Source organism: Barbus barbus (assembly GCF_936440315.1).
Source record: "Barbus barbus genome assembly, chromosome: 17".
NCBI lineage: Eukaryota > Metazoa > Chordata > Actinopteri > Cypriniformes > Cyprinidae > Barbus > Barbus barbus.
This window is the reverse complement of record NC_136745.1, coordinates 19,846,079-19,870,378: the sequence shown is the minus strand read 5'-3', so window position 1 is coordinate 19,870,378 and position 24,300 is coordinate 19,846,079. Positions and strand designations below refer to the sequence as shown.

Here is a 24,300-nt window from a genome sequence, read left to right as displayed (position 1 = left end):
TCTTTGTAATTTTAGACTAATTTAATTGCAGATCTGTGGAAAGTGCATTTTAGCCTTCTTAAACTGCCCTAGGCTGCAGGCATCACCCCTAATTGAGGGTCTTGTGTGACCATATGGGTTTATACAAATTTGCCTGTTGCATTATGATTATCAAAAAGAAAGGAATAACTCATTGACTTATGGTCCTTTATTGCAACAAACTACCCCATGTATTTGGCTTTATTGACAATCTGGAGCTAAGAACAAGTGATGCTAATGGCATACAATAAATGCGATAACATGCTGCTTAGCTCTCTCACTCTTTATCTCTCTCTCCCTATTCTTATCCCTTCCAGATCATTTAATGTCTCCAGATACATTCTGTTTTACAGCCAATTATCTTACACAATCCATTATCAGTTTTACTGTTATCTCCCATGCATTGCTTTATCTTTCGGTTGGAGTGAATGGCCTGCACAAGTTGCCCTAAGGCACCACACACAAAGAGTTCTTTCATTTGCATTTACCTTTACTTCATTTGCAGTGTGACATTCTTAGATGGATCTATTTTCAGAAGTGTGCTAATCAGGTGAATCCAAAGCTCATACATTTTAAATAGTGGCAAAAGTGAGTTTACTTGTAACTGTGAATGTTTTAATACAAATACATACAAACTGTCTATTAAAGAGAACTGATTTAATGACTTTTAATTCAGCTAAATATCTGCTCTAGGATGCATCAATATTTTATTCTTTCCATCTGGTCACACATATGTGGGAAATTCTTCACGTTAAGTCACAAATAGAAATGTGGGGAACAAAATAATGCTATTTTTTTCATTTTCTTGTCGTATGTGGCATTTTCTGAGAGACAGAGAATGACTCATCTTGTAAATAATGCTGCAGGTGCCACAGTGACCTGTGCTGTTTGTCAGTAATATGAATGTGGGAAAAAAACCCGAATAAGTGTAACTGCTTCCAGATTTAAGAAACAGTGGAGTGTTGTAACCCGGCTCATCTTCAGAACCAAACTTTTCTAACCTGTAATGAACTTGTTGCTGTGTACTTGTTGGTTGGTTTATGTATTCTAACAAAGTTTTTTGCCTGTTTCTTTCTGTTTTAGCTGGGTGAATAACTTTGGCCATGAAGGTCTCGGATTGCTTTTGGATATGCTGGAGAGGCTTCTTGACAAGAAACAGTAAGTTATGCGGACTTTCTGAAGTTGTCATTTTAAGAAATTCCCCTTCTTCATTGCTTTTGGATTACTCATTCACACACTCTTATCTTTCTCTTTACTCACTGATTTTCTTTTCCTCAGGCAAGAGAACATTGACAAGAAGAACCAGCATAAACTCATTCAGTGCCTCAAGGCCTTCATGAACAATAAGGTGTGTTTAGATTTGAAAAGCAACATCATGAGTAGTTTATATCATTTTGTGTCCCACACGTGTCAAGTGATGAAAAAAAAAATCTGCAAAGCAACACATCAAAGATTATAAAATCATGCCAGCTCCTTACTTGTCCTTGAGAATGAATACATTTCTGATTGAAATACTGCTGCTTTATTAAATGGGAGCAAACACAAATGAAGCTCGTTCAACTCTAGATGATCATCAGATTTAATATTTTCTAATCCCCCCAAGTTAATTTATTCTGCATTCTGCTCAAATTGTGGTCAAGTGCAGTGCATTACACCCTGAAAGGAAGACAAAGATGCAGTAATATGATTATTTGTCCACGCTGCCGTGTCCTCATTTAAAATAATTTATCCTAAAACATATCTACACCTGCCTAATTGGCTCTTTCAGGAGAAGAAAGCATAAATATGTCCATACGCAAGGGGTTCATTGTGTTTGATTTAAAGTTTAAAGGGATTAAGCAAAATGTTTATATAAATTGTAGTAAATTGAAATATCTTTTTGCTTTCAGTATGGCCTCCAAAGGATCTTGGGGGACGAACGAAGCCTCCTCCTTCTCGCAAGGGCTATCGATCCCAAGCAGACTAATATGATGACTGAGATTGTCAAGATTCTGTCAGCTGTTTGTATCATCGGAGAGGAGAACATGTAAGATCATCAGCTCAATCCCATTATGTGGTTTTCTAGTGTTTTCTTCAGTAAAGTGCCTTGAGAATCTTCAAATACTCTATATAAAAATATTACTACTACTGCTACTACTAATACTTGTAGTAGTGATAAAAAAATATTATTGAATATTTAATACTATTAAATGTAATATTAAAGCAATTATTATAATTTTGGGACGATTCAGAAACGTGCTGGTATAAACCCAACACAAGCATTGATTAGAGCGGCCGCGATCAGCTCCGGTTTCCACGTCTGAGCCGTGACACGCCGCGGAGCGAGAGTGAACGCCATCATTCCTTCCTTTTTAACGTGAATAAACATGACTGAACATCTCATGCCTCAATTAGTGTTTCAACCGTGGACAGACATCAACAAAACAGCATGGAAGTAAAATGTCACATAGCATTTCATTTACCTCAGCAAGTCATCAGTGTCCATAGCTCGTTAGTTCACTAGAGAAATTAAGTCTAGAGAGGAGCATTTCGTGAAATATTACACCATATACTCATTACATTTTATTAAACCTATCTTATATAATGTATGTCTAAATTAATCTGTTATGAAACATGCTATGACATGCTAGTGTTCCAGTCACTACTCTGGGGCGTTAGGACCCACACAGACTGCAGGGTGAGCACCCCTGCTGGCTTCACTAACACCTCTTCCAACAGCAACATAGTTTTCCCAGGAGGTCTCCCATCCAGGTACTGACCAGGCTTAACCCTGCTTAGCTTCAGTGAGCAACCAGTCTTGGGCTGCAGGGTGATATGGCTGCTGGCAAACACATACGAGCATCATCACGGTGTCTGTCACGCGACTCTGCTCCCCTCTCGGGCTTGAACTGATGGTAAAACTAAGGACATTATTAACTGTCTTTACATTTGTTTTGAAAGCGAAAGCTCGCGATTATGGAAAGGGGCGTTACATTTCCGGCTCATGCTTGTGGTGTTCGGCCAATCACAATGCACTATGCCAGTTGGCCAATCAGAGTAGACTGTGCTTGTCGGAAGGAGGGACTTTGTAGAAAACAAAGCGTTTGAGAGAGGCGGGGCATTGAGGACCTACAATAAGTGAAAGTGAAAGTGAAGTGACATATGGCCCACTATGGTGACCCATACTCTGAATTCGTGCTCTGCATTTAACCCATCCAATGTGCACACACACACAACAGTGAACACACTCACAATGTGAACACACACCCGGAGCAATGGGCAGCCATTTATGCTGCGGCGCCCGGGGAGCAGTTGGGGGTTCAGTGCCTTGCTCAAGGGCACCTCAGTCGTGGTATTGAGGGTGGAGAGAGCGCTTGACATTCACTCCCCACACCTACAATCCCTGCCGGCCCGAGACTCGAACCCGACTCTAACCATTAGGCCACGACTTCATTAAAACATTAAAACATGTCAACATATTCTGTTACACCAAATACACAAAATAATTATCTTTAAAAAATCATCATATGACCTAGGGCTGTCACAATATTAGATTTTTCATATCACGGTTATTGTGTTCCATAGAATGGAAAATTGTATTTATTTATTATTTTAGTCATTTAGCAGACACTTTTATCCAAAGCGACTTACAAATGAGGTCAACAGAAGCAATCAATTGTAGTATTACAACAACTAAAAACAGATCCAAAACTAAAGGCTAAAACTTTATAAATACTACCTATACACATTTTAAAAATAAATAAAATAAAAATGACAAATGCATACAACAAAATTTCAAAACTTAACATTTAAATGAAAAACTAAAAATAAAGCTAAAAACAATTCAAAATATTAAAGAACAAAAGGTGTTTTTTTCACAACAAATGGCCAAGCAAGCGCAGACACTGACAAGATACGTGATACCGAACGAGACCAAACACGAAAAAAACAAACCTTGGCATAATTAAATAATAACAGTTCTGTACATGGAAATGACATACCGTGAGCCTCAAACACCATAGTTTCCTCCTCCTTATGTAAATCTCGTGATTAAAAAAGACCACTGAAAAACAGGCGAATCAGAACATAACACCGACTGTGACGCAACAGTCGGGATCACTACGCCCCCAACATTTGCATAAACCCGCCCTTGTTCGAGGCCAGCCGCCAGCCAAACCTACACAGCCGAATAATCAGAAGTTCTGCAGTTATTGTAAATAAACAAGCGCAGACAACAGCGAAAATGGCAGATCATGTAAATAAATGATATGTTCCAAGCTGTGCAGGGAATGTGATGTGCAGGGATGGGTTGGTGTCTGTATTCAGAAAGGCACGGAAAGCAAATAACATGTTCTACTAAAATAACGCGAGCCACTAAAGGGACATGGTTAGCTCCTTGCTAGCTGTAGCCTGTTACACTGCAGTACATAAGATTTCACTTACCACATAAACGGAGTAAGGAGAGATGAGGATGATGGCGAATGATTTACAGATCCTGAGCACCACTGACAAGCATCTGATCTTGTGAAATGTGTGGCAAGTACTGCCGCTCCATATTATGAACAGAGTTCATGCGATCGCGAATCAATGCCCAGCGTTTCAATGCCCAGCGTATTAATAACGGCTCCCTGATGCCCACATTTTATATACAGTATAATTACCCGACGATATAACTGTGAAACAGCCAATCAGAGCAGAGCTCAACATTGAGCAGCACAGTGAAACAGCCAATCAGAGCAGAGCTCATTATTATTCATTACCCTGCCAAATAAGCCAATAACAGACCGTTTCATTCTAGGGAGAAATCCTAGGGTTGTAAATGGACATGTAAAATCGTTTCTGGAGATGTTTTGCCCTTACCTAAGCCAAATACCTTCTATGTAGATATCAGAGAACAATTTAAAATACTGTATCAGTGCATTCTATGGCACCTTTAAAGGGACCCCCGAATATTAAGACATGTGTAGTTTAATATAACATAAATGATGTCTCTTATTTAAATATGTAGTAGAAAACCCATGAAAATGTATGTTATTTTAAAAAATCAACATCGTTTTTGGACTATGGGGGCCGCCATTATTTTATGTGCACGGTACATTCTGCATCGATGACGTCAAATGGTTGCACTCTGTGAGCTACTGCTGCTTTTTACTGTAACACAACTCAGAATACACAGCCCAGAAAATAAAACACTGATACGATACCACATTGTGTGGCTTTTGGTTGTAATTTTCAGTCAAAGGCAACAAGAGAAGCAATGTAAGACTAAGACTTCACTGCTTTCCTAGTGATAAGAAGAGGAGAAAAGAATGGGAAGATGCTTGTGGACGAATAAATCTTCCTAAAGACCCACTTCTTTTTTCTCTCTACTTTAACCCTGATGCCTTTGAGTCTTTTAGTAGACCACAGCTACCGAAAGAGCTTACAAACGGCTGAGACAAGAAACGCTAGATGCCATCTGTTAGGATGTAAACATGCCGATGCTAATCATGATGCGCGGCTGCTAGAGGAGTTTCTCAGTGCAGATTTCACTTGATATCCGGGGCGTAAGGGACATAATTTACATGATATTAAGCCATACAAGTCTTAATACCCACGGATCCCTTTAAAGAAAGAGTACAGTAAAAAAAAAAAAAATTAGTTTTTCCCCCTGCTGTACCGAAATTATACCGAACCGTGACGTTAAAACCAAGGTACGTACCGAACCGTCATATTTGTGTACCGTTACACCCCTAATATACACTCACTTTATTAGATACACCTTGCTAGTACCGGGTTGGACCCCCTTTTGCCTTCAGAACGGCCTTAATTCTTCATGGTTTAGATTCAACAAGGTGTTGGAAACATTCCTCAGAGATTTTGGTCCATATTGACATAGTAGCATCACGCAGTTGCTGCAGATTTGTCGGCTGCACATCCATGATGTGAATCTCCCGTTCCACCACATCCCAAAGGTGCTCTATTGGATTGAGATCTGGTGACAGTGGAGGCCATTTGAGTAAAGTGAACTCATTGTCATGTTCAAGAAACCAGTCTGAGATGATTTGAGCTTTGTGACATGGTGCATTATCCTGCTGGAAGTAGCCATCAGAAGATGGGTACACTGTAGTCATAAAGGGATGGACATGGTCAGCAACAATACTCAGGTAGGCTGTGGCGTTTAAACAATGCTCAATTGGTACTAATTGGTTCTGGGATATTTTCTTGGCACACTTTGGGCCCCAAAGTGTGCCAAGAAAATATCCCCCACACCATTACACCACCACCACCACCAGCCTGAACCGTTGAGACAAGGCAGGATAGATCCAAGCTTTCATGTTCTTTACCCCAAATTCTGACCCTACCATCTGAATTTCGCAGCAGAAATCGAGACTCATCAGACCAGGCAACGTTTTTCCAATCCTCTATTGTCCTATTCTGGTAAGCCTGTGCGAATTGTAGCCTCCGTTTCCTGTTCTTAGCTGACAGCAACAGCACCCGGTGTGGTCTTCTGCTGCTGTAGCCCATCTGCTTCAGGGTTTGGCGTGTTATGCGTCCAGAGATGGCATTCTGCATACCTTGGTTGTAACGAGTGGTTATTTGAGTTACTGTTGCCTTTCTATCATCTCTAACCAGTCTGCCCATTCTCCCCTGACCTCTGACATCAACAAAGCATTTTTGTCCACACAACTGCCGCTCACTGGATATTTTCTCTTTTTCGGACCTTTCTCTGTAAACCCTAGAGATGGTTGTGCGTGAAAATCCCAGTAGATCAGCAGTTTTTGAAATACTCAGACCAGCCCATCTGGCACCAACAACCATTATACGTTCAAAGTCACTTAAATCCCCTTTCTTCCCCATTCTGATGCTCGGTTTGAACTTCAGCAAGTCGCCTTCACCACATCTAGATGCCTAAATGCATTGAGGTGCTGCCATGTGATTGGCTGATTAGCAATTTGTGTTACCAAGCAATTGAACAGGTGTACCTAATAAAGTGGCCGGCGAGTGTGTGTGTATGTGTGTGTATATATATATATATATATATATATATATATATAAATATATATATATATATATATAAATAACCTATCTATGGTCCCCTTACGTTACAGCAGTGACCAGAAACTGATATTTCAAACGTTCATTGCAGTGCAGTAAGAGTTACTATGCCCTTCTCAAAAGAGCCTGCTAGAAAGCCCCTGGCTAAGCGTATGCATGCTGTGTTAGTTTTGCGGTTGAATAATTAAAAAGCTGAGTTTGCAACTGATCGTTTTTATCTGGAAATCAGCACCTTCGGGCCTGGGATCTGTTTGAGTAAACACACAACAACACACAGACAGACTCATACGTTAAATGCAGGTTGGGTGAATCGGTGTGTGGTAGGTGAGTAGATTAGTGTTTTTTATGGGTGTGTAGGTGATCAGAGAGTGTGTAGATCTGTGTGACAGCTGTAAAAATGCTGATACCTCACTTAGCGCTGAAACTAGCTCCTTCCCCCTCAAACGCTGTGCAGTGACACTGGCTTATGTTTAGTGCTGTCACATCAAAGCCCTCTTTAAGAGTTGAGCAGGTGTAGCTTATTCTGAAGCCATGTTTGAACCAGCATGAAAGACTTTGTACAGCCCACTCACGACTACAACTTAATCACCTGGATCACAAAACACGGATCTTACACCTAGCTATTCGACAACTTCTCTCCACAGTTTTTCCACGACAGAGCAAAGCAAACCGATTTTGGGGTAATGAGACATGTGAAATTGAACTTAACATCTGGTGTAGGTCACTAGTATGTAGCATTTATTATCTGTCACATACAAGAGTCGACAAGCATTTTGTGCCTGCCTGTCTTAATCATACAGTAATTGTGATTTTTATATATAATAGACTTAATAATTTAGAATTTAATCATTTTCAAAGAGAAGAATACACTCCTGCATTGTAGTCTAAAAAAAGGGCTACATGTTGTTGCACTACACTTTAAATGACTCGTTACTCCAAAATTGAACTTTTGTTATAATATAAAAATATTTAATTAATTTTTATTTACGTATATTTCTTACAAATATATAAAAAGTTTAATATTTTTCTCGATGTCGAGAGATACTTCAATTAACAAATTTAGGTTAGCTACTGTCCAATAAAAAAAAGAAAAAAAAAGATTATATGTATATATTTAAATATTAATCAAAGTTAACACAAGTAAAGTTTTTTATTATGTGTACTTGTGTTATCTTTAATTACTATTTAAATTTGTTTGTTGATCTGAAACATTAAAGTGTGACAAACATGCAAAAAAATACAAAATAAGGAAGGGGGCCAACACTATTTCACACCACTGTGTGTGTGTATATATATGTGTGTGTGTGTGTGTGTGTGCACACACACACACACACACACACACAAACACGCACACATATATACATATACATTTAAAAAATATTATACTTTTATTCTGCAAATACATATTAAATTGATCAGAAGTTATAAAAGGCATTTATATTGTTACAAAATAATTATCCTGAAAATTTATACTGTACATGTTTCTACAAAAAAGGTATTAAGCAGCAACACAGTTTTCAACACTGATTATAAAAATAACCATTATTGATAATTGCACACCAATTAAAATTAGAATGATTAGAAGTATATTAGTTTATGCTAAGCATATTAGAAGGATAATATAATGATTTCTGAAGGATCATGACACGTGACTAGAGTAATAGCTGTTGAAAATTCAGCTTTGCTATCAAAGGAATACATTGCACTTTAAATATATATTCAAATAGAAAACAATTGATAAATTCCAAAATGAGCATTTCCTAACCTGATAAGAGCAAGACTAATGATATACACAGTTAACACACTTTCTTGCATGCGTTTCTTTACTGAAGGGGCTATTTTTATACAAGCAATGATTTGTTCTACAGTTATTATTTTGTCTATGATGCATTCTGTTATTCTTTTCCCTTAGCCATGGACTGCAATCCACCAGTGCTTGAGTCAGCAAAACAGACATGGCACCTTGTAAAGTCCTTAATTTGCTTTCACACCGACACTCCTTGTACTTCTGTCCAAACACATCTCTTCGGTTCTCTTATGTTGCTGCTTCTAACACAGCATCACAAATTGTAGACTAAAGGGTTTCTCTTATTACTATGGTTGAACATTAGGCTTGTTTTGGTATTTCTAAAACCTAGTGAGTTATAACTCTACATAAAAGTCTGTGACTTTTTTCCAGTTACCCTGCATAAACGTCCAAGACTGAGATTACAAGCTTCGACCAACTTGGGTGAACATTCTAAACCAATGTCACGGTCATGTCTTGATAAAAAGTTTGTTTACTTAAATGCAATGTTTTTTGTCTTCTTGCTTTCCTTTAGTCTGGATAAGATCCTGGCAGCCATGACCATTGCTGCAGAGAGGAATAATAAGGAGAGGTTTGCTCCGATAGTAGAGGGGCTGGAGAACCACGAAGCCCAGCAGCTACAGGTCAGAGTCGCTGCCCTTTCCAAGAAAAAGAGATTCAGAATTCTTATTTAATTTTTATATTTATTTAATTTTATTTTATTTTTGTTTTGCTCAATTATTTATGTATTATTTTGGAATTTACTTATTTTTAAATTGTTTTATTGCTGGTTATTTAATTTTTTTTTGCACTCCAATTATTTATATATTTTTTGGATTTTATTTATTTTTAAATTGCTTTATTTTATCGTTTCATTTCATTTCATTTTATTTCATTTGTTTAGCCTGTGTCTGAATTTAGATGCTGCGTCTGTTATTCTCTAGAACGAGCAAGAAATATTCAAGTAGAACACACATCCACATCATACTTTTTTGAAATTGTATATCCTCATGTTTTATTTAACTTATTTCAAATAATTAGTAGAATTCTGCTTGCCCTGGGCAACAGATATAGATCTGCTCTGTTGAGTGTCAGTCAGTGTGTGAGGCCTCTTCATTCCCAATGCTTTTTTTGATGCTGGAGCCAGGTAGAAATTGGCACATCTGTCACTCAAAGCTCTTCTGCACCCCGGCTCAGCTTGACATGTAAACAAGTCCCCCTATCCCTCTTCTCACTGTGTTCTGTGGCCGTCTGTCAACCCTGCCACCTACGCCACAAGATGGAAGCTAGCTGCTGGCTATTCTAATGCAACAGGAGGTGTGTTCTAAACCCTAATCATCCCCAACCAGGTCACACAAAGAACCTGGAGCTCTAGAAACTAGCGACAACAAAAAAAACTCTTCTCGAGAGATGGTTACTTTATCATCTTCCCTTCTTACTTTTTCCTCTGCATTCTTCAGGCTGGTCTCAGTGGAACTGAATCAAAAGGGCAAGGATGCAGCACCATACCTGTATTTATCATTCTATGCTTCTCCACAGCCTGCAGTGATCTGTGACCAAGCATAACAAGCCCCTCTCACACATTTATTAACCAAATCCCTAATCTTTGTGTTGTTGTTGAGAGAGCAGTGATATGATACAGGGCAAGTGAGAGGAGAAGGGAGGAATGAATCCCTTTGATTTGGTGCCTTGTTTTCCTCCTTGAAAAAAAGGATTTTAATGAAAAGAACCACCGCTAATTGTGAAGTAAATTAAAACACCTCACAATTGCTGGCGGTTAAAATAAATTAAACACTTTTAAAACCTGCGATGTGCTGCATAGCCTGACTTTTTAAACGTGATTAAAATGTGTTTTGCCGTCACGCCATCTCAGTGACGCAAGCACGCAAACCTAAAACCGTCCCAGCAGTGCCACTTTTTAATTACTCTGCTGGAATCCACCTCCGGCACTGTGCTGCAGAAGCTCATCATTGCACACACAACCCATAAAGGAAAATAAGTTCCTCAGCCTGCTCCAGCACTCTATCTGCAACATCATTCCAAACAGGCTGATGTGTTGATGATGAAATGCATTTGCCCTCCGGAGAACTCAATGAACAATCTAGATTCACTCAGTGGGCTTCTTCAATGATTCAAATTGAAATAATTGCTCAAATGGGAATACGAGAAGATTTAAGAACTTTGGTGATTTGGAGGCATAATGTTGCACGATTGGAGCAAAGTGGGCCTCAGTGCGTTTGCCTGCTGCAGCTCCTGGGTAGGCTGTGACTTCGAGAGAAGGAATCAAGAATAGTGTTATGGTTCCTGATGCCATCAGGCTGCTCCTGAACCCAAGGTTACTGCTGTGAAAAGAAGAATTTTTAAGCATTGATTTAGTTTTAGAGTATTATTTTCCCCACTAGATTTTGAGTTTTAGTTTATTTTTATTTCCCCGTTTTCAGTTTTTTATTTTCACTATAGATTTTCACTCACTCTATTTTCACTTTCATAGGTTATTTATTTATTTTTTTGGTATTTTTCGGCTGCCCAAGTTAATGCACTGGTATAATTTAAGAATGTCAGCAGGTCATGAAAATGTATTTTCTGTACAGATTAGGTTACCCCCCTCCCCCCCACCGTTATGTTCTTATTTTATTTCAGTTAATGAAACTTTTCAAATCAATCAAACCTATGCATCTCCTGTAAATGGCTGCCATTGCCTAAATATCATATCAAGCACTGTCTCTCCCATGACTCAAGTCAAGTTTCTGTTTTTGTGGTCGATCTTTGAAGGCAGAACAAGCGAGAGTCAGAATGACGGAGCTGCTCCTGACAAATAAAATCATGCAGAAGAATAAAACATGCAGGCCAACAGCAACTCCCAAAGCCCAGGTCAAGGCTGGTGAATGTATGGGAAGACTGTTCACATGTCTGTCAAGAGTGATCTTTCCACTCTGCATTGATCAACAAAGCAAAGAGCATTCCTTCTCATCCTGACCGGCTCCCTGGAGCCACCTTATAGCCTGTTAAGAACCATCAGCACTCCTCCCTGCCCACTGCCCTGATCTGATAAATCAATTAAAAATACACATCTGTTCAGCCAGGTCTGCTCTCTCCTTTCATCCCTCCTTCCTCCGGACAGCTTTACTAATCCACTTACATCTTTTCCCTGCATTTTTACCATTTTTCTCTCCCAGTCCTTCACAGTGGCAACTGCCTCGTTCCATCCTTATGAATTAATTTTATTTTATGTAATGTGATATATAGATTTTTTTATTTAAGATGAGAGATGAGAGCAGTATGAATAAGAGGCTGTTGCAGGGTACTACATTTTAATCATTTATTGCCAAAGGGATGATTCTAAGAATTGGCTTGCATTAAATGATGGTGTTGTGTGTGTGTGTGTGTGTGTGTGTGTGTGTGTGTGCGCGAATACAGGTGGCCTGCATGCAGCTGATCAATGCCCTCGTTACATCGCCAGATGATTTAGACTTCAGGATACACTTACGAAATGAGTTACTGCGCTGTGGCCTAAAGAAGATCCTACCAGTGAGTATATCTTTTGCTTTTTCATTCTTTTAAAAAAAAAAATTGTACTTCATTACTTTAATTGCTTATTTTATTTATCACTATTTTTAATTGTTATACATTTTTTGACACCTGATTTTTTTTCTTTTTTTTAATATAATATGATATATGTTCATTAAGATTTGTTTGTGGTAAAGGTAAGTTGGTAAATAAATTGAAAAATACTGAAACTACAGATGTACAACAACATTTCGTAATCAAATGACAGATGTTGGTTTTCTAATGAAAGAGTTTGGATTTAAAATGACATCAGTGAAGGCTAAAAGATATATAAAAAAATAAGTTTGAAAAATGGGCTTGCAGAACAAATAAAAACTTTTGAACAAATGAACAAAACTATTGAAAACTGCTAAAATGTCTCTGCCCCACGCTGCCACAAAGCCTGCAACCAGGCCAGCGCATCACTCACCATCTCATTTATGTGGGCATTTCCTCACTCTTAATAAGTCATTTTGACTGCTCCCCATATTATTGCTGCAATTATTATAATTATCTCAATCTACCCCCGCATATGATGAGCTTATCGTAATTTATGAATAATGTATTTGAAAGTTTAATAGGACAATTAAATATGACATTGCTCTCTAATTGTGAATAATGAGTTTCCAGGTTTTAGTATCCTCAAAATGGCAAGTGCAAAGGGAAAGAAACAAAGTGAAAGACAAATGAGATGCACTAAATCCTCAAGGAGAGATAGAAAATGGTGTCTGATGAAATGAAAATACACATTTCTGAAGATGGATGGCTGAGTGTGTGTTTGTATGTGTGCGAGAGAGCAAGAGAGACTCCTACTGCAGCATTGCGAGTGCTCTTTCTCTCTGATTGGCTGTTGCTTTAAGACAGATGGCAAGCCTGAAGTATAGTCCACTGATTGATAGTTACTGAAACTGGGTTACATTTGGCTTTTCACCGTCCATGAACTACACCAGCAGTGATTCATTGTGGAGTTGTAAAGCACACCTATTTTATTCCCTCTTTCTTTACGTCTCTTCCTCTCTAAACCCTTTAGATCTGTCACATATGTTACTGGTATACATACCAAGACAATGTGTACCAAAGAAAAACAGAATGACTCTCAGTGCTATACAACACTAATCAGACTTATGGTTTTAATTGAAACCTGGGTTTTGAATCACTTGACAAGCACAGCTTTCAAAACCTTTTTTTATAAAATAGCATTTTTTTCGGTGTAGATGTCAAAATTAGATCCAACATGAATGTTCAATGGCAAATCTGTTGAAAATTAGCCAATAGGCTGTTGATTCATTATTGGTGAACATTACTGAAGCCTCTGAAGGCATTCGTCCATCACCTTGAAGGGGCTCTGGTTTTCTCTTCTTTCTTTTCTTTTTTTTTTATGAATTTCCTTCTTAAACATGAAATTTAGGCAAAACATACAGACAATTTTTATTATCTTTCCATTTGAACTTATTTTGAGGATATTAATGCCTGTAAACTGTAAATTTTGAATGCATATATTTATTTCAAACTGAGAAAGCAAAGTCATAAACTAAATTCCACAAAACTCCAATGAGGTCAATTCAAGGCCTTGTACAAAGAGTTTAAAGTATCCAAAAAGCAGACGTTTTCTTCTTGTTACATTACCAATGTTATATGAGGACACATGTTCATGAGTCACTCATTCCTCTTATGTTAACCTCTATAATCACAGGAGCTGAAGGAGACAGAAGAGCTCGACATTCAGCTGAAGGTGTTTAATGAAAATAAGGAGGAGGATTCCATCGAATTGTCTCACCGACTAGATGACATCCGTGCGGAGATGGAATATCCTTTTTACCGCTGCCTTGTGTGTGCGTGCAGCCGCGAGGGCGCCCGGTGTGGCTCATGGGTCTAAAGCCAAGACCTCCAGTTCATTCAGAAGGGATTTGAGAATCAGGTTTTTTTTTTCAATTCCAGTCCAGCCTCTGGCAACTCTGGTTGTAAGCAAACCTCTTCACATCAACACATGCACGCATCACACACATATCCCAGCATCCTCCTCTGGCCCTGAGCTCATTATACTGACATTCCACAGACACGGAGAGTAACCTCTACGCTCACCTCTCCTCTGTTTCATTCCCCCTCAAATCTGCGGATAGACTTTGCTACGTGGCTATTGAAATCCATTCACACTTATTTTCTCCCTGTTTCTACATCTGCATCTGACCCTTCAGGCCACAGCTGCGTACGTGGCAGCCATATGCAGTAGCTTCTGGATTTGTGTGTATCCTCACAGTACCCTTTATAAAGCAGCTTGAAGCCATTCGCTGAATTCAGAAAAGCAGGATTTTTTGTTTTGTTTTAGTGCTGATTTTGTTGGTTTTTTATCGTTTCACCCTCTTTCCATAACCTCTCAGAGGGAAAGCTTCGTTGAAATGATGGAGAAGCCAGAGTTTTAGTTCAAGCTGTCTGGACTAATGATTTTCGTGAGCAGCCAACTGTGTAAGAGACACAACATTTGTCTCTAAGGACAATTTGGCATTGATCTGTAAGTGCCTTGTGTAATATGCGTGTCTAAGCAACGGTGTCTGGCTTTCTCAATCCTTTTCCCCTTCTTCTCTTTCTAAACAACAAACGTCTTTCAGTCCCGCCCTTCTTGTTTTCTGTCTGGCTGCTGTATATGAATATTTACTTACATTTACCTATAGAGAGAATATCATGTACGTATTTATGTATTTATTTATTTATTTGTTTATTAGTTTTCAAATGTGTGTGTGTATGTATTTGTACATATACATATACATACACTGGGGAAAAAAATAATTTGATCCCCTACTGAGTTTGTATATTTGTCCACTGACAAGTAAATGATCAGTCTATCATTTTAATGGTAGGTTTATTTTAACAGTGAGAGACAGAATAACAACAAAACATCCAGAAAAACGTTATAAAAATGTTATAAATTGATTTGCATTTGAATGAGTCCCTTTGCAAAAAATGTTTCTTGTAGTTGGCCACCAGGTTTGCACACATCTCAGGAGGGATTTTGCCCCTCACTTTGCAGATCCTCTCCAAGTCATTAAGGTTTCGAGGCTGACATTTGGCAACTCGAACCTTGCTCCCTCCACGGATTTTCGATGGGATTAAGGTCTGGAGACTGGCTAGGCCACTCCAGGACCTTAATGTGCTTTTTCTTGAGCCATTCCTTCATTGCCTTGGCCGTGTGTTGTGGGTCATTGTCATGCTGGAATACCCATCCACGACCCAGTTTCAATGCCCTGGCGGTACATGGGCCCGCCCATCGTCCCTTTGTTGCGGTGCAGTTGTCCTTTCCCCTTAGCAGAAAAATACCCCCAAAGCATAATGTTTCCACCTCCATGTTTGACGGTGGGGATGGTTCTTGGGGTCATAGGCAGCATTCCTCCTCCTCCAAACACGGCGAGTTGAGTTGATGACAAAGAGCTCGATTTTAGTCTCATCTGACCACAACACTTTCACTCAGTTCTCCTCTGAATCATTGGCAAACTTCAGACGGGCTTTCTTGAGCAGGGGGACCGTGCGGGCTGTGAAGAGTTGATCTTCACCGCTGGGAACGGCAGTACTGGCACACACATTATACATACATATACATACACTGTAAAAAAAAATCCCGTAAAAAAACGGTAAAACTCCGGCAGCTGGGGTGCCGGAAAAAAACCGTAAAATAACAGGCACATTAAATAACAGTATTTTTCCGTAATTCAAAAAACATTTTTTTTCTGTAATTTTACACAATATTTTCTGTATTTTCTTGAGCTTTTAATATTCAATATGGAACTTTACTTAAATATTGAGGAAAGTTACGTAAAAAAACATGAAATTATCCATTTTGAACACTGCTTTAATTCAAATAATCAGCCATAAAACAGTGTTTTAATAATTTATTCATCTGCAAGAGTATAACATAAGCATAACTGCAATTTACTTATATTCTTTGTTTAAAACTACAACAATATAATAACTGCAACAATATTCAAATATAAAAATTACTCCAAAAGTTACAATTTCTGCAACAACACAATTTATATCTGTAACAGTATAAAATTATTTAAAAAAATCAAAGCTGCAGCAATATACAATAAAAGGAATTTTTCAAATGTGTAAAAATGTAACAATTTGATAAACAAATCCGAACGACCTGGGAACAGATGAATTCATCTTGACAACACATAAGGCATGGACAAAAAAATAAATTATGAAACCACAAAAGCAAATGATCGCCAACTATATTAAGCCTGCTAGGCAATGAAGGATGATCTGACTCTCAAAGTTTTTAGTCCATCCATTCATAGTCCGCAATCTTGCTAATCAATGAAAGAACCTTCGGACTGACTGCTCTTAGCTTTCTTGATGTGGTCTTCTCCACTTTTGATCCCTTCTCATGGTTCATCTTAAAAAGGCATCTGTTCAATGAAAAAAATCATTAGTAATAAAACAAAGACTGTAACATATGCTCCAAATATAGAAATAATAAAAGCAGAGTAATTAGAATTTGCATAGGGGATGCTTGTGGAGGATGTTTGCTATAAAGACATGTATGTGAGAGGATGTTATGTGTGAGACAGACATATTGTAAGAGTGTGTTATGTGAATGTGTGTGAGGATGCGTGTGTGTGAGAGTGTGAGTATGTGAGGGTGTGTGTGTGTATGTGTGTGTGTGTGTTTGAGAGAGTGCGAGTATGTGAGGATACGTGTGTGTGAGTATATGAGTATATGCGTGTGTGAGATTGTGAGTATGTGAGGATATGTGTGAGTATATGAGTATGCATGTGTGAGTGTGAGTATGTGAGGGTGTGTGTGTGTTTGAGAGAGTGTGAGTATGTGAGGATGCGTGTGAGTATATGAGTATGCGTGTGTGTGAGTATGTGAGGGTGTGTGTGTGTGTTTGAGAGAGTGTGAGTATGTGAGGATGCGTGTGAGAGTGAGTATGTGAGGATGTGTGTGAGTATATGAGTATGCGTGTGTGAGAGTGTGAGTATGTGAGGACGTGTGTGTGAGAGTGTGAGTAGGTGAGGATATGTGTGTGTGTGTGTGTGAGAGAGTGTGAGTATGTGAGGATATGTGTGTGTGAGAGTGTGAGTATGTGAGGATATGTGTGAGTATATGAGGATGCGTGTGTGTGAGAGTGTGAGTATGTGAGGATGTGTGTGAGTAAATGAGGATGCGTGTGTGTGTGAGAGTAAGTATGTGAGGATGTGTGTGAGTATATGAGGATGCGTGTGTGTGAGAGTGTGAGTATGTGTGTGTTTGAGAGAGTGAGTATGTGAGGATGCGTGTGTGTGAGAGTGTGAGTATGTGTGTGTGTTTGAGAGTGTGAGTATGTGAGGATATGTGTGAGTATACGAGGATGCGTGTGTGTGTGAGTGTGAGTATGTGTGTGAGTATATGAGTATGCGTGTGGGAGAGTGTGAGTATGTGAGGATATGTGTGTGTGAGAGTGAGTGTATGTGTGAGTATATGAAGATGCGTGTGTGTGAGAGTGTGAGTATATGAGTATGCGTGTGTGAGAGTGTGAGTATGTGTGTGAGTATATGAGGATGCGTGTGTGTGAGTATGTGAGGATATGTGTGAGTATGAGTATGTGAGAGTGTGAGTATGTTAGGATATGTGTGAGTATATAAAGATGCGTGTGTGAGTATATGAGTATGCGTGTGTGAGAGTGTGAGTATGTGAGGATATGTGTGAGTATATATGGGTGTGTGAGAGTGTGAAGATGCATGTGTGACTGTGAGGATGCGTGTGACAGTGTGTGAGGATGCGTGTATGTGTGAGTGAGGATGCGTGTGTGAGTATGTGAGGATGTGTGTGAGTATGTGAGGATGCATGTGTGACAGTGTGAGTATGGGTGTGACAGTGTGAGTGTAAGTATGGGTGTGTGAGAGTGTGAAGATGCATGTGTGACTGTGACGATGCGTGTGACAGTGTGTGAGGATGCGTGTATGTGTGAGTGAGGATGCGTGTGTGAGTATGTGAGGATGTGTGTGAGTATGTGAGGATGCATGTGTGACAGTGTGAGTATGGGTGTGTGAGAGTGAGGATGAGTGTGTGAGAGTGTGAGTATGTGAGGATGCATGTGTGAGTGTGTGAGGATGCGTGTGTGACAGTGTGTGAGTATTGGTGTGACAGTGTGAGTGTAAGTGTGGGTGTGTGAGAGTGTGAGAATGTGAAGATGCGTGTGTGACTGTGAGGATGCGTTTGTGACAGTGTACCTGGTATTTATCACGTTATGGGGACCAAATGTCCCCACAAGGATAGTAATACCAGTAAATTTTGACCTTGTGGGGACATGTTTTAGGTCCCCATGAGGAAACAGGCTTATAAATCATGCACAATGAGTTTTTTTGAGGAAGTAAAAGTGTGCTCAATCTCCTGTGAGGGCTAGGTTTAGGTGTAGAGTAGGTGTAGGGCCATAGAAAATACGGTTTGTACAGTATGAAAACCATTACGCCTATGGAATGTCCCCATAAAACATGTAAACACAATGTGTGTGTGTGTGTGTATGTGAGGATGTGTGTATGAGAGTGAGTATGTGTGTGTTGTTGTTTTTTTTACCTTTGCACAAACTCTAGTGTTGCTCCTTGGTCTCCTGGGTATGAAATGTTGAGGCAGTAGTACGAGGCAAACATCAGCTTCAGAGCATCACTGAAGATGTTGATGTGGCTGTTTACTATGACTTGGTCCACAGAAAACAAAGTTCTCTGCTGTCAAGGGGGAACTTCCTGTTGTTATACATTAGAAAAAGAAGGGATCAGTAACACTGTGACAAACTTAAATTCCTGCAATATTAAATGGTTTTCCTTTAAAAATATTCAAACATACCACACACAACTATGCAGGGTGTACACTATGGGTCGAAAATGGGTAAAGTTGGCAACCTTTTTTACTTACCGTATCAATAACTCCGTATCTAAACCTTCTTAAAACACAAATTACACGTCTTTCGAATAACAGTAAACAACCAGCTAACGTTAACAACCTAACAACCTAACTTAACAACCGTTAACAACCTAATTTTCAGCAAAACGAACCTGTTTGGGTTTTTCCCTCAGGGCCTAACGTTATAAATTCAGCCTAACCTAACTTTACTTGATAAAGAAACCTAATACTACAAAATTATGTAGTACTATTCGGACAAAATCTAGCAAAAAAAAATTCAAAAAACACTGTACCATCAAATGAAACCTAAATTTTAAACTTTTTGAAGATTTTAAATGTCTAACGTTAACATTACTGATCAGAGCCAACGTTTAAAACACTGATTTAACTATTTAAAAATATTCCTTATGCTAGGACTCAAATATTAAAGAAGTAGTAGTAATGACCAAAATATAAAACATGTACTTTACCTGCTTATTTTCGCCTCACATCGAAGATGAAGCTGAAGGTCGAGTGATAATCCTTCGCGCGCGCGGCAACCCCACTGCGTGCTTAGTGGAGAATGTATCCTTGCGCCAGGGCGAGAATTCCTTTAGTTCGAATATTAAAATCTTATTTTTTGTAATTTAAATATCAGCGTATTAATTATATTATTATATCACTTCATGAAACGACACTGTGGAAATAAACGTGTAACAAACACTAAACGGAGCTGAACTACTTTGAAAAGCGGAAGAAGATGTGGTCGGTCAGTGACTGTAGTAATGAAAGTGATTCTTTTGCTCGAATTGATTCTTTCGCATCGAACATTTTACGAACCGGTTCACAAACTGATTTTCTTTTACGGAAGCACGTAATTACTTACATACAAAACATATTATATCATTAATAATTATATAAAAAATATTTTTTTATTTAAGTCAGCTTACTTCACGAGTTACTGAAACTGCTTAGAATAAGCTGGCAGAAGAAAAATCTGTGCTGATTTATAAATAATGTAATGTAAATGTTCCGACTTGTAAATAAATAATTGCAGTTGAACAGGGAGTATTAATTTTATTTGTTTGTGTTAAAAACTTGCACTGCAATGTCCTATTTTTCAAAATATATTTTTTAATAGTTTTATTATATTCTTGTTTTGACAGTAAATGAACTAAACCTGTGTCAAATGAAACTCAGTGAACTTTTGTACAGTTGTCATGTTATTTATATTTTTAGTCTATTAAATAAAATGATATTATATATATATATATATATATAATGATAAATATTATGAACACACACGTGTATATATATTTATATATGTGTGTGTATGTGTACTCATAAATTGGTGTTATGTGGAAATATTTTTTTTTGGCAATGTTGACATGTTTTTAAATTTACAGTCTAATTCTGTCATTTTACAATTTTCAACTGTATTTCAAAAATACGTGAAAAAACAGTAAAATTCTGTAAAAAAAACAGTTGTACATGTTTTTCATGTGATTTTACACTGGATATGTAAATTTACAGTCTATTACAGTCTAATTCTGTAATTTTACAGTTTTTAACTGTATTTCAAAAATACGTGAAAAAACTGTCAAATAAAACAGTAAATTTCCGTAAAAAAACAGTTTTTTTTTACAGTGTACATATACATTAGGGGTGCAACGGTTCTCGGTAAAAAATCGAACCGTCCTGTTCTCCTCCCACGGTTCGATACGCACGTGAACCGCGGTTGCTCTGACCACGCACTTACAATACAGTTCGGTGAAAAAAAACAATCCATAAAACGGAGTTCAGCTAATGTATGGTTCTGAATACGCCCCACGTGCGTTTCATGTGAGACTGCCATCCAATCAACTAGTAGTATGTAAATATGTTGCTATAACGACACAGTTCCTCACGTGTTGGTGTTTTTGTGTGTTGCGCTTGGCTTGTGTAACGTTACTGTTCAGCATGGCGAGTGGAGGAGATAAGCCGTTAATAGAGCCGCCACCCGCTTCATTCAAGTCTGCTGTCTGGGAACATTTCGGGTTTCCAATAGATTACAGCAGCGATGGTAAAAAAAAAAAAACGTGGACAAAACAGTCACGTTATGTAAAATTTGCCACGCGCGAGTGCCTTATGCTCACGGCAATACATCTAAGATGACGAGCCATTTGCGCCGTCATCACCACGGTGCTGAAAGCGCTCAAGCACAGGTGAGACCGAAACAGCAGACGTTGCCTTCTGTGTTTAAACAGGCACTCGGTTCTAATTCGGACAGACACAAAACGATAACTGAAGCGGTGGGGGTTTTCATCGCTAAAGACATGCAACCCTATTCCGTTGTTGATGACGAGGGATTTCAGCATTTGATAAAGACGCTCGAGCCGCGTTATGAAATCCCTTCGCGTACCCACTTCAGCAACAAGGTAATTCCTGCCCTATATGAGGAAACACGGAGCAGAATTGAGAACGAACTTGCAAATGCACCATACATTGCTCTAACAACTGATAGTTGGTCCTCCAGGGCAACTGAAAGTCACCTAACAGTAGATAGATTATATTTTGCATTATTATAACAGCACATTATATTTTGGATTGGAAAATGAAAAGCTAGCTTTTATGCCCTCTTTTTGAAAGCCACACAAGCAGCCATTTGGCCGATGCACTAATGAGTGCAGTGACAGACTGGAAGTTGGAGAGACCTAACATCACTATTCCAGTCACCACAGATAATGCACAAAACATGGTAAATGCCATAAAAGAAGCAACTGGATTAGGGCCACAAATTGGATGTTTTGCTCACATTCTGAACCTTGCAGCCAAGAAGGCAGTAGCAATTCAACAGAATATGAAAAATTGACCCAGTGTTCTTGGTCTGAGCTATATTATGTTTGTTTTGAAATGCACTTTATGTTGGTACTCTAAAGTAGGCTTCTTTTGAGTTAAAATGTTGGTTTTAGCAGGGATTAAAAACTGCTTGGAATTTTATTTTTGTAAAGAAGCCTGCTGTGATCAAGGGTTTAAGTATGTGTAACCCAATAAATATTTTTTTTTCTTCGAATTTGTCAGTAGCATTTTTTTCCCTAAACACACACCGAGCCGTACCGAAACCATGACCCTAAAACCGTGATACGTACCGAACCGTGACTAATCTGAACCGTTGCACCCCTAATATACATACACACTTACCTCATCCATCGGAGAGTGGGTGCACACGTAATCTCGATGGCACACGGATATTTCACACACTCTTCTCTCCCTCTACAGTATACATACCCCGGATAAACCACACAGACACACTGTTGTTAGTTTGAAGTTTTATTGTTAGTTCGTTTTGTCTCGTGTGTGTGTGTGTGTGTGTGGGAAGTAGTCGGACTCCCGCGTTGCGCCGGCGAAACCAAACGATTGGGCGGCGCCCGCTTATGACTTCATGGCTGCGCCGCGTTGGCGCAATGCGATTGTAGTCTGACGAAACCATTGTTGTTTTGGGGAAGGAACTGTGTCGTCTTTTCTGTGGAGAGAAAAGAGGGTAAATGTTAATGATTTGTGTTATTAATATGTTAATAATGGTTTATTAGTTTTTGTGTTTCATAATGTGATTTGATGTTTTACATGAAGTTTATGATTTAAAAATGAGATTATAAGATTAAATACTTACCTGATAATGGTCCCCTCCGAGTAGGGGGTGGAGCCTGGCCTATAAGAAGGGAAGCCAGGCTCACATCAAGTGCTTGGTTACCAAGTCAGCAAATGTGCTACTGCGTAAGCAAAACGCCTGTTGCTGGGCAACACGGACTTTCAACTCCCTCCAAAGATTTTCTATGGGGTTGAGATCTGGAGACTGGCTAGGCCACTCCAGGACCTTGAAATGCTTCTTACGAAGCCACTCCTTCGTTGCCCGGGCGGTGTGTCGGGATCATTGTCGTGCTGAAAGACCCAGCCACGTTTCATCTTCAATGCCCTTGCTGATGGAAGGAGGTTTTCACTCAAAATCTCACGATTTCCCATTCATTCTTTCCTTTACACGGATCAGTCGTCCTGGTCCCTTTGCAGAAAAACAGTCCCAAAGCATGATGTTTCCACCCCCATGCTTCACAGTAGGTATGGTGTTCTTTGGATGCAACTCAGCATACTTTCTCCTCCAAACACGACGAGTTGAGTTTTTACCAAAAAGTTCTATTTTGGTTTCATCTGACCATATGACATTCTCCCAATCCTCTTCTGGATCATCCAAATGCTCTCTAGCAAACTTCAGACGGGCCTGGACATGTACTGGCTTAAGCAGGGGGACACGTCTGGCACTGCAGGATTTGAGTCCCTGGCGGTGTAGTGTGTTACTGATGGTAGCCTTTGTTACTTTGGTCCCAGCTCTCTGCAGGTCATTCACTAGGTCCCCCTGTGTGGATCTGGGATTTTTGCTCACTGTTCTTGTGATCATTTTGACCCCACGGGGGGAGATCTTGCGTGGAGCCCCAGATCGAGGGAGATTATCAGTGGTCTTGTATGTCTTCCATTTTCTAATAATTGCTCCCACAGTTGATTTCTTCACACCAAGCTGCTTGCCTATTGCAGATTCAGTCTTCCCAGCCTGGTGCAGGTCTACAGTTTTGTTTCTGGTGTCTTTCGACAGCTCTTTGGTCTTGGCCATGGTGGAGTTTGGAGTGTGACTGTTTGAGGTTGTGGACAGGTGTCTTTTATACTGATAACGAGTTCAAACAGGTGCCATTAATACAGGTAACGAGTGGAGGACAGAGGAGCCTCTTAAAGAAGTTGTTACAGGTCTGTGAGAGCCAGAAATCTTGCTTGTTTGTAGGTGACCAAATACTTATTTTACAGAGGAATTTACCAATTAATTCATTAAAAATCCTACAATGTGATTTCCTGGATTCTTACCCCCCATTCTGTCTCTCATAGTTGAAGTGTACCTATGATGAAAATTACAGGCCTCTCTCATCTTTTTAAGTGGGAGAACTTAAATACTTTTTTGCCCAACTGTATCGTGTATATATTGTTTATCTCGTATATGATGAATTTGGTTGAGTTGCCCTGCAGTAGCCTAAAGCGTTTCATTGAGATACGGTGATTAT

The 24,300-nt window shown here is 39.1% G+C and overlaps 1 protein-coding gene across 2 annotated transcripts in view; it reads left to right on the top strand.

The window, feature by feature from the left end:
- The window catches only part of LOC306883740 (protein diaphanous homolog 2-like), a 440,640-nt gene that overhangs the window by 131,956 nt on the left and 284,384 nt on the right, over positions 1-24,300 (top strand). For both annotated transcript variants that reach the window (XM_079439172.1, XM_079439173.1), the window contains 6 exons: positions 1,102-1,176; positions 1,297-1,366; positions 1,908-2,044; positions 9,357-9,465; positions 12,239-12,349; positions 14,061-14,173. In XM_079439172.1, coding sequence (XP_079295298.1) covers positions 1,102-1,176; positions 1,297-1,366; positions 1,908-2,044; positions 9,357-9,465; positions 12,239-12,349; positions 14,061-14,173 — 615 coding nt within the window. The remainder of the gene's footprint in view (positions 1-1,101; positions 1,177-1,296; positions 1,367-1,907; positions 2,045-9,356; positions 9,466-12,238; positions 12,350-14,060; positions 14,174-24,300) is intronic.